Source organism: Somniosus microcephalus, chromosome 6 (assembly GCF_052327205.1).
Source record: "Somniosus microcephalus isolate GS21.2 chromosome 6, FLI_Smic_1.0, whole genome shotgun sequence".
Taxonomy (NCBI): domain Eukaryota; kingdom Metazoa; phylum Chordata; class Chondrichthyes; order Squaliformes; family Somniosidae; genus Somniosus; species Somniosus microcephalus.
Window position 1 is genome coordinate 91,309,202 of NC_140992.1, and position 17,169 is coordinate 91,326,370.

General features: G+C 42.0%; 1 protein-coding gene across 1 annotated transcript in view; it reads right to left on the reverse strand.

The window, feature by feature from the left end:
* The window catches only part of nmnat3 (nicotinamide nucleotide adenylyltransferase 3), a 105,681-nt gene extending 89,588 nt beyond the window's left edge, over window positions 1-16,093 (reverse strand). The window contains exons 1-2 of the mRNA XM_085990519.1: window positions 15,865-16,093; window positions 11,927-12,079 (exon numbers count right to left, since the gene is read on the reverse strand). Coding sequence (XP_085846645.1) covers window positions 11,927-12,068 — 142 coding nt within the window. The 5' untranslated portion in view covers window positions 12,069-12,079; window positions 15,865-16,093. The remainder of the gene's footprint in view (window positions 1-11,926; window positions 12,080-15,864) is intronic.
* Window positions 16,094-17,169: the final 1,076 nt, after the last annotated feature.

Sequence of the window (17,169 nt, forward strand, 5' to 3'; positions counted from 1 at the left end):
CTCGTGTCTTCTCTCCACGGATGCGACCTGACCTGCTGTGTGTTTCCAACATTTTCTATTTTGGTTTCTGATTTCCAGCATCTGCACTATTTTGATTTTTGCCTTTTTCCACCTCTAATCTCCATTAGCCCTTACCTGACCTCCACTGCCCCTCTAACCCTCATTCATGCCTCCATCCGCTTCACGCTCTAATTCTCCAGAGTTGTCCTCACCAGCCTCCCAAAACTCCATCACATCCAAGACTCCACCTCATCCAAGACTCATCCACGTGCTCCCCATCCTATACTAAGTCCCAATCACCGATCATCACTGTTCCGAATAATGTGGGAAAGGACGATTTTTTTATGGAGGTTCACCTCTTGCTGTCGACACCTTCGGCAACTGGGAAACCCGGAGAAGCCAGATCAGTTAACAGAATATTTGATACTGTAAAGACAATCTAGTTTAATCTACTCCTGTCGAGAAGCTGAAATCTTTGTCCCAAACTTATGATGACAAGAATTATGACATGAGGAGCAAATAATTTTTGCTGGGAAAAAGCAAGCTGGCACATCCACCACCTTCATATAATGTGGGAGTAGGTCACCGCACAAAATACCACCTTTCTTCAGTGTCATGATGACATTTTCACATGTCTGCTCAGCACATAATTTCCCTACAACCTATAAAGCTAGGCTAAACTCCTAAGGGGAAAAATTTGGTTGGTTTGCACCTCCCGTTAGCGCCTTAAGACGGCGCTAATGGGGCGCAAAGCAACTAGCGTCCGGGTGCAGCGAGGTTTGCGCCGCTTGCGAAATTGACCAGACATTTTGCGGCGGCGCTAAACACTACCGCCACGATCTCCTACGCCCGCAAATCGTGATGTTAGTCGAGCGTGCAATGCCCCGGTAGCGCCCCGGACCGGATATTGAGTGGCGCCCCTTGCCTTACCGCCTGCCGCTAGCAACGACAGGTTGAGGGGAGCGTTTTGCAGTCGGGGAGGGACTGGGGGACCGCTAGTTAAAGGCAACCGGTTTCTGCCTTTTTTTTCGGCGACATTTTTGCACCACGCATTCCGAGTGAGAGAGAGAGAGACTTCTGGAGATATTCAACACTGTGTGAAGGAGTTTTGGGTACTGCGCAGCACCTTGCAGGTTCATTTTGGTTTGATCTTCCCTGCATCACTTTAGAAGAGGCTATCGGGCTGCTCTCTGGGCCTCTCCATTGTTCTTTCCAGCAGAATTGATATACCGGTCTCTCCAGGCTGAGATTCAAGGCTGCAATGAGCAAGGTGTGGATGGAGAGCAAGATCGACCCTCCCCTTTAAGAATTGGCCAGCGCCAGTGTGTCTGTGTTCCATTGCTGACTGACATCACATGAGCTTCGCCAGCGCTTTGAAATAGCGCCTTGCTCCTTGGTGTTAGCGCCTTAAGAGAGGTGTGTAGCACCTGATTTAGCGCTCCAATCACCTCCAGGGGCGATAGAAGCCAAGTTTGCAGTCAGATGCGATAATTAGCGCCAGGCTAATTATTTGCGCCAGGCCGATAATTGCGCCCCAAATGGGGTGATACTGAATTTTTCCCCCCTAGTGTGCGGCAGATGCAGAATAAAAAACAAATTACCACATTCTGTGTCAAATGGTATCCACGGGAATCAGAGATTCATGTTTATGCTGCTGGTGTGAATTAGAGATCTTGCATTAAAGATGTGGGAATGCCCCAAAGGTAATCTCTTTTTTTTTGGAGAAAAATAATTTATCATAGATTACGGAGATTCTAGTTTGCATGGAACTCAAGGGTGTAATACTGTGACACATCTCCACTCCCAATTGTTCTCATGAAAAAAACAAATGGATGAACTCAGCATTGCTGATAACCAAAAGAATAATATTACAAACATGGAAAGCTGGTGATGCAAGTGCAGGCTGGAGATACTGGGCAGGCAGAGTTAGCTGCATCCACTGTAAATATTAGCTCACAAGCAATTTGAGGAGTTGGAACACAAATAAATGATAATGATTATGACTTGAAACTGTGCAGGCCTCAACATGAATTTAGAGATATGACAAATCTGTACTTTCTAATTCTAAAGCTATAATTATAGTTAAATTGAAGACCTGTCACCTTTTATTTACAGCTATAGAATCATAGAATAGTACAGCACAGAAGGACACCATTCAGCCCATCGAGTCTGGTCTGGTTCTTTCGAAGAGCAATCCAGTTAGTCCCACTCCCCCGGCTCTTTCCCCATGTCCCTGCAATTTTTTCTCTTTCAAGTATTTATCCAATTCCCTTTTGAAGGCTACTATTGAATCTGTTTCCCCATCAGGCGGTGCATTCCAAATTCTAACCACTCGTTGCGTAACAAAGTTTTTCCTCATGTCGCCTCTGGTTCTTTTGCCAATCACCTTAAATTGGTGCCCTCTCGTTATCGACCATTCAACCATTGGACCAGTTTCTCTTTATTTACTCTATCTAAACTTTTCATGATTTAAAACACCTCTATCAAATCTCTTCTAAGCCTTCTCTTCTCTAAGGACAATCCCAGCTTCTCAAGTCTATCTGTGAAGGAATGAGCCACATAACCTATTCAGAAAAATACACCATTCTATGAAAGAATTCTGGCCTTATTAAAACATGACAAACTGGGTCTGGAAATCTAGAAACCGAACTATGAAAAAGCTGTGATAGCATTCTGGCTATAGAGATAAGATAGTTGTTGACACTGAATCAATATCGTTATTGAAACAGAAGGTTAAAGGCTCCCGACAGTCTGAATCTTTTGGAACAAGACAATGGTTCACCCTGGTTAAGGTGTTCTAATTTTCACTTTGTAAAGAAGCACATAAAATTAAGAAACATCTGCCTTCGTAAAAATTACATCAAGTAAAACGCACCTGCCATTACACCGTTTTTTATGGTAAACTTAGAACACCTAGAGAAGAGACATAATTCTGTAATGCTACCAGCTGAGGTGACTGTAAGAATTGCAGGGGTCAGCAGAAAAATGACTAGAGATAATTAGCTTACATCAGCATAAAACCTTAAAGGAAATACCACTGGAAAAGGGTATAAATATTGAACTCTCAAATGGGATAGTAGACTCGCTTTAAAGGGGCAAGGCGATTCTCGGCTTCAGAGGCGGCTCTGTAAGTCTCTAACTCTTTGTACCTCGGGGATCAAAGGTACTGTATTTGATTTTGGTGGATATCCTGAATAAACTTTAAGAACTATAAAACTGTAGCAAAGTTAAGATTTGAGAGTAAGGATCTCTGATAAGATAGTAAAGCTTTCTCTTTTTGGAATTGTTAATGTTGCGATTGACTCACCAACTGTAAACTGCATGTCGGTTCTTTAATAAATCGATATACTTTTAGAATTGTCTCACATAAGACTTCTGTATCAAACTCGCGAACTCAATTTCTGTACACTCTTTGGTGAGGAGTTGCAGAATTCTGGGGGAGTTTTCCGGGCCCTCATAATATCCGGAACGTTACAATCTAGCTAAACTTATTAAAAGTTCTATCTGGAGGACGGTAACATTTTCAGGTTGTTCCTTTCCTTTAGGGAGAGATAGTCCAGACCTTTAGACCCAATTAAGCGCCTTTAGGATTCGGCTACCTCAAACTTTAGTTGAAAGTGAACGTCTGAGGAATACGTCTGATCTGGGGTAGCCCTAAAGGGGCTAGGAATAGTAATTATCCCTTCATATCCACGTAACTGTAATCCCTCATCCCTGGAACCATTCTAGTAAATCTCTTCTGTACCCTTTCCGAAGCCTTCATGTCCTTCCTAAAGTGTGGTGCCCAGAATTGGACACAATACTCCAGCTGGAGCCGAACTAGTGTTCTATACAGGTTTAGCATATCTTCCCATCCTTTGTACTTTATGCCTCTATTTATAAAGCCCAGGATCCCATATGTTTTATTAACTGCTTTGTTAACCTGTCCTGCCACCTTCAAAGATTTGTGCACAAACACCCCAGGTCTCTCTGTTCTTGCACCCCCTTTAAAATTGTACCATTTAGTATGTATTGTCTCTCCTCATTGTTCCTACCAAAATATATCACCTCATACTTTTCTGTGTTGAATTTCAACTGCCATGTGTCCGTCCATTCCACCAACCTGTCTATCTCCTCTTGACGTCTATTACTATCTTCCTCACTGTTTACTACACTTCCAAGTTTCGTGCCATCTGCAAACTTCGAAATTGTGCCCTGTACCGCCAAGTCCAAGTCAGTAATGTATATCAAAAACAGCAGTGGTCTTAGTACTGAACTTTGGGAAACGCCACTGTATATCCAGTCCGAAAAGCAGCCATTCACCACAACCCTCTGTTTTCTAGTCCTCAACCAATTTTGTATCCATGCTGCTACTGCCCCTTTTATCCCATGAACTTCAATTTTGTTAACAAGCTTAACATGTGGTGCTTTATCAAACACCTTTTGAAAGTCCATATGCACAACATCAACTTGACTATACTCATCCACCCTCTCTGTTACCGCATCAAAAAACTCAATCAAGTTAGTCAAACATTAACAAATCTGTGATGGCTTTCCTTTATTAGTCCATGCTTGTCCAAGTGGCTGTTGTTAAAGGCGCTATATATATACAATTTGTTGTTGTTGTTAATGTTCTCCCGGATTATTGTTTCTAAAAGCTTCCTCACCACCGATGTTAAACTCACTGGCCTGTAATTGCTACATTTATCCTTCTCCCATTTTTTGAACAAGGGTGTAATATTTGCAATCTTCCAGCCCTCTGGCACCACCCCTGTATCTATGGAGGATTGGAAGATTGTGGCCAGCACCTCTGCAATTTCTACCCTTACTTTCCTCAGCAACCTAGGATGTATCCAATCCGGACCGGGTGACTTCTCCACTTTAAGTACTGCCAGCCTTTCTAGTATCTCCTCTTCATCTATTTTTATCTCATTCAGTATCTTAGCAACCTTCTCGTTTACCATAGCTTTGGCAAAGTCCTCTTCCTTGGTAAACACTGATGCAAAGTATTCATTTAGTATCTCAACCATGCCTTCTGCCTCCACCAATAGATCTCCATTTTGGTCCCTAATTGGCCCCGCCACTCGTCTGGCAACCCTTTTACTATTAATATGCCTATAGAAGACCTTTGGATTCCCTTTTATGTTAGCCACCAATCTATTCTCGTACTGTGTACGCTGATGACACCCAGCTCTACCTCACCACCACCTCTCTCGACCCCTCCATTGTCTCTAAATTGTCCGACATCCAGTACTGGATGAGCAGAAATTTCCTCCAACCAAATATTGGGAAGACTGAAGCCATTATCTTCGGTCCCCGCCACAAACTGCGTTCCCTAGCCACCGACTCCATTCCTCACCCAGGCAACTGTCTGAGGCTGAACCAGACTGTTCGCAACCTTGGTGTAATATTTGACCCCGAGATGAGCTTCTCAACACATATCCGCCCCATCACTAAGACCGCCTACTTCAATCTCTGGAACATCGCTCGACTCTGCCCTTGCTCATCTGCTGCTGAAACCCTCATCCATGCCTTTGTTACCTCTAGACTTAACTATTCCAGCGCACTCCTGGCTGGCCTCCCACGTTCCTTCCTCCGTAAACTTGAGGTCATTCAAAACTCTGCTGCCCGTGTCATAACTCACACCAAGTCCCATTCACCCATCACCACTGTGCTTGCTGACCTACACTGGCTCCCAGTTATGCAATACCTCGATTTTAAAATTCTCGTCCTTGTTTTCAAATCCCTCCATGGCCTCACCCCTCCCTATCTTTGTAATCTCCTCCAGCCCCACAAACCTCGAGGATATCTGTGCTCTTCTAATTCTGGCCTCTTGAGCATCCCCAATTTTAAATCACTCCACCAATGGTGGCTGTGCCTTCAGCTGCCAAGGCCCTAGGCTCTAGAATTCCCTCCCTAAACCTCTCCGCCTCTCCACCTCTCTTTCCTCTTTAAGAAGCTGCTTAAAACCTAACTCTTTCAACAAACTTTTGGTCATCTGCCCTAATATCTCCTTTTGTGGCTTGGTGTCACATTTTGTTTTATAACGTTCCTGTGAAGTACCTTGGGACGTTTTACTATGTTAAAGGCGCTATATAAATACAATTTGTTGTTGTGCCTTTGCCCCTCTTATTTCCTTTTTCACTTCTCCTCTGTACTTTTTATATTCAGCCTGATTCTTCCTTGTCTTATCAAGTTGACATCTGTCGCACACCCCCTTTTTCTGCTTCATCCTACTCTCTACTCCTTCATCATCCAGGGAGCTCTGGCTTTGGTTGCCCTCTCCTTTCCCACTTGTAGGAATGTACCTAGACCGCACCTGAATCATCTCCTCTTTAAAGGCAGCCCATTCCTCCATTACATTTCTGTCTGCCAGTCTTTGATTCCAATTTACCCGGGCTAGGTCCCTCCTCAATGCGATGAAATTAGCCCTCTTCCAGTTAAGTATTTTACCCCAGATTGTTCCTTGTCCTTCTCCATAACTAATCTAAACCTTATGATACTATGATCACTATTCCTGAGATACTCCACGACTGTGACATTCTCCACTTGACCCACTTCATTTCCCAGGACTAGATCCAGAAATGTTTCCTTCCTCATTGGGCAGGAAACATATCGATCAAGAAAATTCTCCGGAACACACTTCAGAAATTCCTCCCCCACTCTACTCTTAACACAATCGTTGCTCCATTCAATTTTGGGGTAGGTAAAGTGTCGCATTATCACTACTCTATAGTTCGTACAACTTTCAGTAATTTCTTTGCAAATCTGCTCCTCTATCTCCTTCCCACTATTTGGTGGCCTATAAAATACACCAAGTAGTGTAATAGCTCCTTTATTGTTTCTCAACTCCAACCAAATAAATTCTGTTTTTGATCCCTCAAGGACATTCAGTCTCTCTAGCACTGTAATATTTTCCTTAATCAAAACTGCTACCCCTACTTTTTTCCCTTCCCTCTCTTTCCTGAATACCTTGTACCCAGGAATATTAAGCATCCAGACCTCATTTTTTGAGCCAGGTCTCAGTTATTGCCACTACATCATGTGGCTATTTGCGCCTGCAGCTCACCAAGCTTATTAACCACACTTTGTGCATTTTACACACATGCACTCCAAACCTAACTTAGACCCCTTTGTATTTTCTATGATCCCACCTAATTCTCTATTATTTCTAACTCTAACAGTCTCTCCCAGCTCTCCGTGCACCTTGTTTCTACTTTTTAATATTACATCTTGGCGCCCAACCCCTTGCCGAATTAGTTTAAACCCTCCCCCACAGCACTAGTTAACCTGCCGCAAGGATAATGGTCCCAACCCTGTTCAGGTGCAACCCGTCCCTCCTGCCACAGAACTGGTCCCAATGTCAAACCTAAGTCCCATTGCCATGACTAGTCATTTTGTATTGAAATATGACTGTGTAAACTACTTTATAATAGTTACAGTTAAGTCTCCTGATTTTCAGGTTTTGTTTTCTCCTGAATTGGGTAAAGTCAGCTTTTTTCAGTTCAAACTATAAAACAGAATGCTGGTAATCAGAAAACCTGAGACTAATCAATAAAGCATCAAAACATTGGAGAGGGCAAATAAATAAATGCTTGTAGCAAATAAGAAACGCACACAACTGTCTTGACAAAGCACAATGCTAAAAGAAGTTGACATGTATCATTAGCAAAACGCACTCAGCACTTTTTTCCCCAGGAAAGTTGTTCAGCTGTTTGTGTGTTGTGCCGGCTACTAAATGTTGCCCCTTGGTACAGAAAGATGATGAAGCATGCCCTGTGCCAAACAGAGAAAGTGGCTGTGTGTGTCACATCAGAACTACTAGAATGTTACCAGAACTGAGAGGTTATACCCATCAGGAAAGATTGAACAGGTTGTGGCTCTTTTCTTTAGAAAAGAGATGACTGAGGGCTGACCTGATAGAGGTCTCCAAGATTCTGAAAGGGTTTGATAGGGTCGACGTAGAGAAGATGTTTGCACTTGTGGGTGAAGCCAGAACAAGGGGCCATAAATAAAAGACAGTCATTAATAAATCCAATAGGGAATTCAGGAGAAACTTTTTCATCCAGAGGGTGGTTAGAATGTGGAAATCACTACCACAAGGAGTAGTTGAGGCGAATAGCGTAGATGCATTTTAGGGGAAGCTAGATAATTACATGAGGGAGAAAAGAATAGGGTATGTTGATGGGGTTAGATGAAGAAGGGTGGGAGGAGGCTAATGTGGAGCATAAACACTGGCATGGATCTGTTGAGCAAAATGGCCTGTTTCTGTGCTGTAAATACTAACGCTTAACCCTCATTTTAGAATTCATCTTTTAAGGGATTAATTAGCAGTTGAAAGCACAACAAGAGTGCTACCAGCTAAGTCATGTTGACACTTCAAACTGTGGCTTGCCAACACTGAATAATCATTTCATTAGCATGCTAAGGTTGAGAAATATCAATAAACTGGTTTAGAATTGAGTAGATAGGAATGTCAACAGGAACAAGCGAAATCATGAACCAAATTGAACAGGAAAGAGAGGAAAAAGTGCAGCATGTCTAAACATTTAAAACAAAATGAGCATTTATGTTCTGTACGAAGTTCAGACTACTGCCCACACATAAAATTTAAAAACTGCTGAACATATATGAAGAAAGATATATTTAAAGTAACAGTGCTTTTATAGTTTGTGTCTGCACTGGAATCTGAGTTTATAGAAGGGAAGTCCAGCTCAACTAGTGAAAGAGTCAACTTTATTGCCAGGTATTTTTTTTTTTTTTAATAAGTGATTTTGCGATTAGTCACTGGGGGTAAAATTCAACTTCGACGAGGTCGCAAAACAGGCGGTAGTGCATCTGCCACCCGCTATGCTCCCTGCCCTAGTTCCCTTTCCATTGACTTCAATGGATTTGCATCATTGCTGAAGTTGAATTCTACCCCCACTAATTCAGAAAGCTCAGCCTTTCAATTCTTCACTTCCACCAGGTATATTTTTTAAGTCAGCAATGATGTTTGTGATAAAGATGTCACAGACTTGGCACACTTGTATCCTGCGCCTATCTACACTTCAGCACTAAGGACACAGGTCTGCTCTGACCATCAAATGGTGCAAACTTGCCACGTGCCAGTATTTCTGTCGCAGTGCAGTGACAATTTGCAATTCAGAAAAGAATGGGTGCATGAGCCTAAGACCATTCTAACATCTGAACCGCAGTGGTGTTATTAATATTTTACATGTCTCCGGCACCACTCTCCTATGAATTTCTATTCTGTCCAATTGAATCTGACAACTTAAGCTTCTTTAGACAATGGCCCATAATTTCCGATAGGAGGTTTCCTGTGTGCAGATGCCTGCTATCGGAAAAAAATCTACGCTCTTGCCTGAGGGCTCCCGAGGTCCGGACACTTCCGATCCTTGGCCTCTCCACAGTCAAAATGCGCAGGGCTCACTTATCCCAGGGGCGCAGGCAGTTCACAAGTGTTCCTGGGATCATGTGGGCCAGGGCAGCCAATAGGAGAAGAGAATCTCCCTTCATACTTTTGACAGATAGACCCGTCAAATACATGAATGGAGATCACCCCAAAAAGACACTAAAGCATTAAATACATTTTTAAAAAACCATCACGTTTTTAAAAGGAGTTAAAATTACATTAAATTAAATATTTTAAACAAAAATTTAATTTTTTGAAAAAAATAATTAAAGTTTTTAAGGTGGCTAAAAATAAAGTTACCTTTTTTAAAAGTATTTTTCATTTATAAATGAGTGGAAAAAATTATTTTTTTTACTTTTTTCAACTCTTATGCTGGGCTGGTAAAAGCAGGCCTTACTCCTGCTTTTACCAGGCGTAAGATTTCTAAGGGTTTTCAGCAGGCGGAGGTTCTGCAGACAGCGGAACTCTCCCCCCCGCAGAGGCCCTTCTCCAGGGCAGGCGTCCGATCTGTCAAGAGCATTCTTGACAGATCGGAAATAACAGTTTTCAGCGCATGCGCTTCACATGCCTGAAACCAGCATTTCCGATGTTCCTACGGGTGTGTACACAGCTCGTACACAGCCGTTGGCATCGGAAAATACGGGCCAATAAGTCAAAAACAAAACATGTTGATATGTGCATAATACTCAGCCTTATAACAGCTAATGGTATCTTTCTATGAAAAGTAGTGTTGGTAATTAATGCATGAACTAGCTCAGTTTATGTACTTTCAGTCACTCATTTGGGCAGTCTCAAGTAACTGACTGGGTGTGGATTCACAGCACAAAACTGCCCCTAATTCAGAACAAATGAACAATCTCACTTAGGAGAACAGCTGGAGTGGGCATGCTCCTTTAAGGTAGAAGCAGTGGCATATTTACAGAGGAGTGCAGAGAGATCTTCACTCTGCATCTAGCCTGTGCTGTCCCTGAACGGAGGAAGATTGATATTCTGCATGTGAAAAGCAGAATAATATTACCCTCCTCAGTGCTGATATCCCCCATCCTGACGAATGTAAACTCATAACAATGGGTGGAAAAGTAATTGGTCAGTTGCCATCTATTCAACAGCTGTCTGAGTAAAGTGCATTCTCATTCTGTTTCTACACACCCTCATTCATTATAAAGAGCAATATCATAGGATTACATAGGATATACAGCACAGAAACAGGCCATTCGGCCCAACCAGTCCATGCCAGCGTTTATGTTCCACACGAGCCTCCTCCCATTTTTCCTCATCTAAATCTATCAGCATAACCCTCTATTCCCTTTTGCCTCATATGCTTGTCCAGCCTCCCCTTAAATGCATCTATATTATTCGTTTCAACCACTCCCTGTGGTAGCGAGTTCCACATTCTCAACACTCTTTGGGTAAAAAAGTTTCTTCTGAATTTCCTATTGGATTTCTTGTTGACTATCTTATATTGATGGCCTCTAGTTATGCTCTTCCCCACAAGTGGAAACATTCTCTCTGTGTCCACTCTATCAAAAATTTTCATAATTTTAAAGACCTCTATTAGGTCACTCCTCAGCCTTCTTTTTTCAAGAGAAAAGAGACCCAGCCTGTTCATCCTTTCCTGATATGTATACCCTTGCATTTCTTGTAAATCTTCTCTGCACCCTCTCCAGTATCTCTATATCATTTTTATAATATGGCGACCAGAACTGTATGCAGTACTCTAAGTGTGGTCTAACCAAGGTTCAATACAGGTTTAGCATAACTTCCCTACTTTTCAATTCTATCCCTCTAGAAATAAACCTTAGTGTTTCATTTGCTTTTTTTATGGCCTTGCTAACCTGTGTCACAACTTTTAGTGATTTGTGTATTTGTACTCAGAGATCCCTTTGTTCCTCCATCCCAATTAGACTTGCACCCTCCAAGTGATAAGTGACCTCCCTATTCTTCCTACCAAATGTAATACCTCACATTTATCTGTGTTGAACTTCATTTGCCAATTATATGCCCATTCTGCAAGTTTATTAATGTCCTCCTGTAACTTGTTGCAGTCCTCCTTAGTATTGACTATCCCACCTAATTTGGTGTCATTTGCAAATTTAGAAATTGTGTTTTTGATTCCAAAGTCCGTTAATGTAAATTGTGAACAGCAGTGGTCCCAGCACTGATCCTTATGGAACACCACTACCCACCTTCTGCCACTCTGAATAGCTACCCTTTACTTCCACTCTCTGCTTTCTGTCTTGAAGCCAGCTAGCAATCCATTCTGCTACTTGGCCCCTGACTCCGCATTCTCTGGCCTTGTTCATCAGTCTATTATGGGGTACATTATCGAAGGCCTTTTGAAAATCCAGATAAATTACATCTACTGCATTACCATTGTCTACTCTCTCTGTTACCTCTTCAAAAAATTCAAATATCATTTTCAACTGAATCTCCTTGGAATGATAGACGGTAGTTTCAATATTTCATTTTACCTTGTAGCCATTTTAAGACCATATGTAATACGGTACTATTTAAAGCTGTGACAACACTGACCTGTTTGATGAAGATGATCTCTGGCAAGTTCGAACATACGCATGTGCATATTTGTGATGGGGTTGAAGGAGCCACAGGCGAGCAATGCAACTGGAACTCTGTTAATCATTTTAGCATACAAGGGTGCACTGGTCTCCAACATCAAAATTGAAGCTTAAAGGAAAGAAGAAAATACAGTAATTCAGTTCATCATAACCACAGACAAATATTACTGTGCTACATACAGAATTTGAAACGGGTGTTCAAGATGGCGAGTAATGTGCAACTTGACATGGGATGAGATACAAAATAAGAAAAGGGAATCTGATACATTATGGTGTGTTGAACAGGTGTAACCAGGGAAGTTGGAATAGGATACAATGCCCTGGAATGGCATGAGCTGTGGTGGATATAGGTGTTAAGAGGTGCGATGGTAATGAGTGCTTTTGAATCAAAGCCTCTATTTACAACTCCAAAACTCTGGTAGTTCACTGGTTAATGCTTTAGTGTAAATTTCCTTTGTGGATTATTTTAACCCGGTCATCAAATGGTTTATTTTAAGCAAGCAATGGCGCTGCTTTCCATTTCCCTTTCCACAGCCAAGAGTTTCTCTGACTGTGTGGCATGCACGTGAACTCTCCCTGAAGTCTAAAGCTCTTCTCCCCCCCCCCCCCCACTTCACATCCGAGGATGTGGCGCGCAATTTATGCACCTCAAAAGGAAAAGAAAACTGAGTGAAGCGTGCTCGGATTCAAATTGCAAACCCCTGGCTCCAAGTGCTCAACCAACTGAGCGACCAGTGCTATTTACAAATAATAGGGAAAAATAACTACAAAACTCTTGAGAATAGTAGCATTTTCTCAAGTTTCAATAAACATTGGCCTTAAAATTATTCTGTGGAAAAGCATATGAACATTTAATGCTATCAGCTGAAAGTTCTCTCTGCTACTTTTGCGCAAATGTCAAGCAGTTTAAAATAACTGGGTTTGCTAAAATAGTGGCGCAAGGAATTTCAGACTGCTGTACGCCATTATCCTACAATGTTCTTTCAAGGTCTTTATTTCTTGTAACTGTTGTTTGTCTTATACTGTAATACTAAACTGAAACTGGAAGCTCGACTGAACTAGGCAGCTTATTAGATGCAGCACAGAACTGGGCTCTCACTTAGGGAGTCAAATTGGTAATCTAATTTCACCGAAAATTCACATTCAAGTCAGTGTCTTCAGGGAGGGAGACTTGCCTCGGAACAGTCTCCTTCCATTCTTCAGCTTGACTCTGTTGGTAGCACTCATTACTTCTGAATCAAAAGATTGAGGGTTCCTGCCCTATTGCAGGACTTGGGCACATAATCTATAGTAGCTTTGTTGGATGAGATGTTAAACCAAGGTCTTCTCTGTACTGTTTAGGTGGATATTAAAAATCCCAGGAGACTATTTGAAGAAAAGCAGTCAATTTTCCAGGTGTCACAACCAACATTGCTCCCTCAGTCAAAACTACCAAACATAGATTGACTGGTCATTGTCACTGCTATTAGTGAGACCTTGCTGTGTGAAAATTTCTGCTTGTATGCCTACACAACAATTGGTGCACTTCAAAACTATTTAATTGAATGTAAAGTGCTTTAAGCTACCAGATTAGCTGGTATACAAATACAAGTCTGTCTGTCTCTTTCTTTCCTATTTCTAGTTGCAGAGGTAGCTTTTGTATCCAATCTTTGGCTAACTTCTCCCAGTATATTAATACTGGTACATTATTTGGCAGTTTTTTAGAAAATATTTTTATCCCTTCCCAATTTTTCCCTTCTCCTATCTTGAAGGGATTTGTGTGTCTATGTACAAAAATAACTAAAAGCTAAAAGCAATCAAAAAGGCTAATCTAATGTTGGCCTTCATCTCAAGCAGGCTGCAATACAAAGGGAAGGAAATAAGCTTTCATTTATACAGAGCCTCGGTCAGACACCATCTGGAGTGCTGTGCTCAGTTTTGGACACCGAACCTCAGGAAAGATATTCAGCCTTGGAGGGGGGGCAGTGCAGATTCACCAGAATGATACCGGTGCTAAAAGGGTTAAATTATGAGGTCAGGTTGCATCAACTTGACTTGTATTCCCTTGAGTTTAGAAGGTTGAGAGGTGATCTAATTGAGGTGTTTAAAATGATAAAGTGATTCGGTAGGATAAATACAGAGAACTATTTCCTCTGGTGAGGGAATTCAGAACAAGGGGAAACGATCTTAAAATCAGAGCTAGGCCATTTAGGAGTGAGATCAGGAAGCACTTTTCCATACAAAGGGTAGTGGAAATCTGGAACTCTCTCCTCCAAAAGGCTGTGGATGCTGGGTCAATTTAAATGTTCAAGATCGAGATTGATAAATTTTTGCTAGGTAAGGGTATCAAGGGATATGGAGCAAAGGTGGCTGAATGAGTTAAGGAACAGATCAGCTGTGATTTGACTGAATGGCATAATAGGCTTAAGGGTCTGAATAGTGTACTCCTGTTCCCTTCCCATGTTGAAAGCGCTGACTCGTGCTGGGGCATAGCTCAAGGGGCAATGGCTGATCTGCTGCACCTCACAGTCATTTTTTGTGTGTCAGCCAAGATAATGAGTGTCTATTCAACTATGGATAGCACCCAAGTCCAGCCTTCTCCTGCCCACACATGGACTGTCCAACAGGGGTTACTTGTCTAATCCAGAACAGGAACTATTGCTGATTTCTTTCCTTCCCTAACCCAAAATGCTGAGGCCAAATGTTGTTGACCTGCTGAGATCAGTTAACTCAACACAGACTGAGGATCGGCCCGGGTCCTTTCTGGCATATACAGCTCAGCAAAACACCAAACAAAGAAAAAAACTTGCATTTATATAGCACTTTAAAGCCAATGAAGTACTTTTTGAAGTGTAGTCACTGTTGTAATATAGGAAAAATGACAGCCAATTTGCACACAGCAAGATCCCATAAACAGCAATGAGATAATGACCAGGTAGCCTGTTTTTTTTTTAAGTGACATTGATTGAGGGATAAATATTAGCCAGGAGACCAGGGATAACTCCCCTGTTCTTTTTTGAATATTGCCATGGGATTTTTATGCCCAAGATGGCAGACGCGGCCTCGATTTAACATCTCATCCGAAAGATGGCACCTCCGACATTGCAGCACTCCCTCAGTATTGCACTGGAGTGTCAGCCTAGATTATGTGTTCAGGTTTCTGGACTGGAACTTGAACCACAACCCTCTGACTCAGAAGTGAGAGTGCTACCACTGAGCCATGGCTGACAGTACACTTACACACTGAGTCATCAAGAGAATGATACTTAGGACTTTAAACTGGCTAACTCTGACTGGCAGAAAGGATCTCACATCATCAGCAACACAAGGTGATCATGTCAACAGCAACAAGTCTAAGGCTTCTGACCCATCTGCCGGAACATTCTCTCCCGCTCCTAATAAATCACAACAGCAATTCTGTTTACTAAATAGCTGGCGGTGTATTTCACAAATTTCCCCTTGCCACTACTACTGTTTGATTGCTCTATTTCTGGTCCCTTTCCCTCACTGTGTGGTGCTTGCCTGACAAGAGGCTGCGGCTCATTCTTCCTGGCCTACACTGCTTTAACTCAAGATAAGTTTGTTTTCTGGGAACACTCCACCTCACCTGCTGACCCCAAGGCTGTAGCACAAGTGAATTCAAGCAACACCCTGCGATCGAGTCCATTACATTTTTTATAACAGAGTGGTATTCACGGGTGAATAGAGATTTCAAAGCTTCTACGGAAGGTGTCTGGTGCACAGTAAACTGTCTTTGCAGAGCTCACGCTCATAGGAAGACAGGGAGTCGCAGAGGCAGTTCTGTTGCTCAGTTCCCACTTCCCACAAAATAACCTTGATTGTGTGACGTTAGGGACCAGATATAGTTAAAGCACGCAGTAGTTTGTTAGAGATGTTACACACAGACTCACAAACCTTAAACCCACTCCTCCATTCTCCTCCTTCGCCCTCTGCAGGCTGAGCCTCAAACACAGCTCGGGTCAGAACACAAGTATGGAATATGAGGAGGGACAAAACACACGGGACAGCCAATATCTCACAACCACTCGCCGAACTTTCATTCCATCCTGATGCCTTCGCAGTAAAGATTGTAAAATCCATTTACAAACACGTTCCCGCAGCACAGGCAAATTTTAGATTACACCAAGCTAAAACATCTTGAAGAATTGCGAGTTGAATTAAACAAAGGATATATTGCTGGTAAGTGAGAAGAAATGGCATAAGTTATTTTCTGAGAGTGAAGGATCTTTAAAAGTGATTAAATCAATGGGAAATATTAGTCCATGTGATCCCAATAAACTACGCCATTTGCAGGTTATTGTTAGTCACTGCCATGTCCAGATGCTAATGAGCTGCCTCGCTGCAGTAAAACAGTTAATTGATGAAAACCAAGAAAATTTGCAAGATATTCAAATTGATAGCATTCTACAAAAATGATACAGTGGTTAGTTAATATACAGATAATTATTTTTATAGTTACATTAAGTAACTAATAGTAACCTCAATGCACCGGTGAATCTGTTAAAATCCTGAGGGAGTCAGGGGAGTCATAGTTCCACAATTTGCCAGCAGAACTTCCACAGACAGCAATGTTGACATCAAAGACTGATGAAAATGCATTTCTTTGTCAAAAGTGTAACAATAAATTCTGTGAAAAGGCCTGCCTGAAGTTCAAAAGTACAATAAGCATTCTCATGTACTGTGACTTATAAGAAGAATTCTCCCTTTGATTCCAATTTGTATTGAAAAAGTGATGTTTACGTCCACACATCCACTATATAATCATCATAACTGAAAATGCAAGACGTGTTGTTACAAGTTTCAGGTCTGCCTTAGGTAATCCTTCGGGTGCACCCGTGCTAGTCACTCCTGTAAATGGTCTGAGTGTTTTACAATTAAGGACGCACTCGTATTGCCCAATATCTGATTATATGATAGCATAAGAGTGTAACAAGAGTCCTTGTGATATGAACTGAATATTGTCTTTTTTGCACGTGCCCTCAAATGCACTTCTCCCAGACTGAGAAACACTTGCTGAGACTAGGCCTAATACGAATGTTAAGCTGCTTTATTTACAGACAGTAACAGAATAACCAGTGTCAGCTGTGGCTCAGTGACAGCACTCTCACCTCTGAATCAGGAGGTCGTGGGTTTAAATCCCACTCCAGAGACTTGAGTGCAAAATCTAGGCTGACAATCCAGTGTAGCACTGAGGGAGTG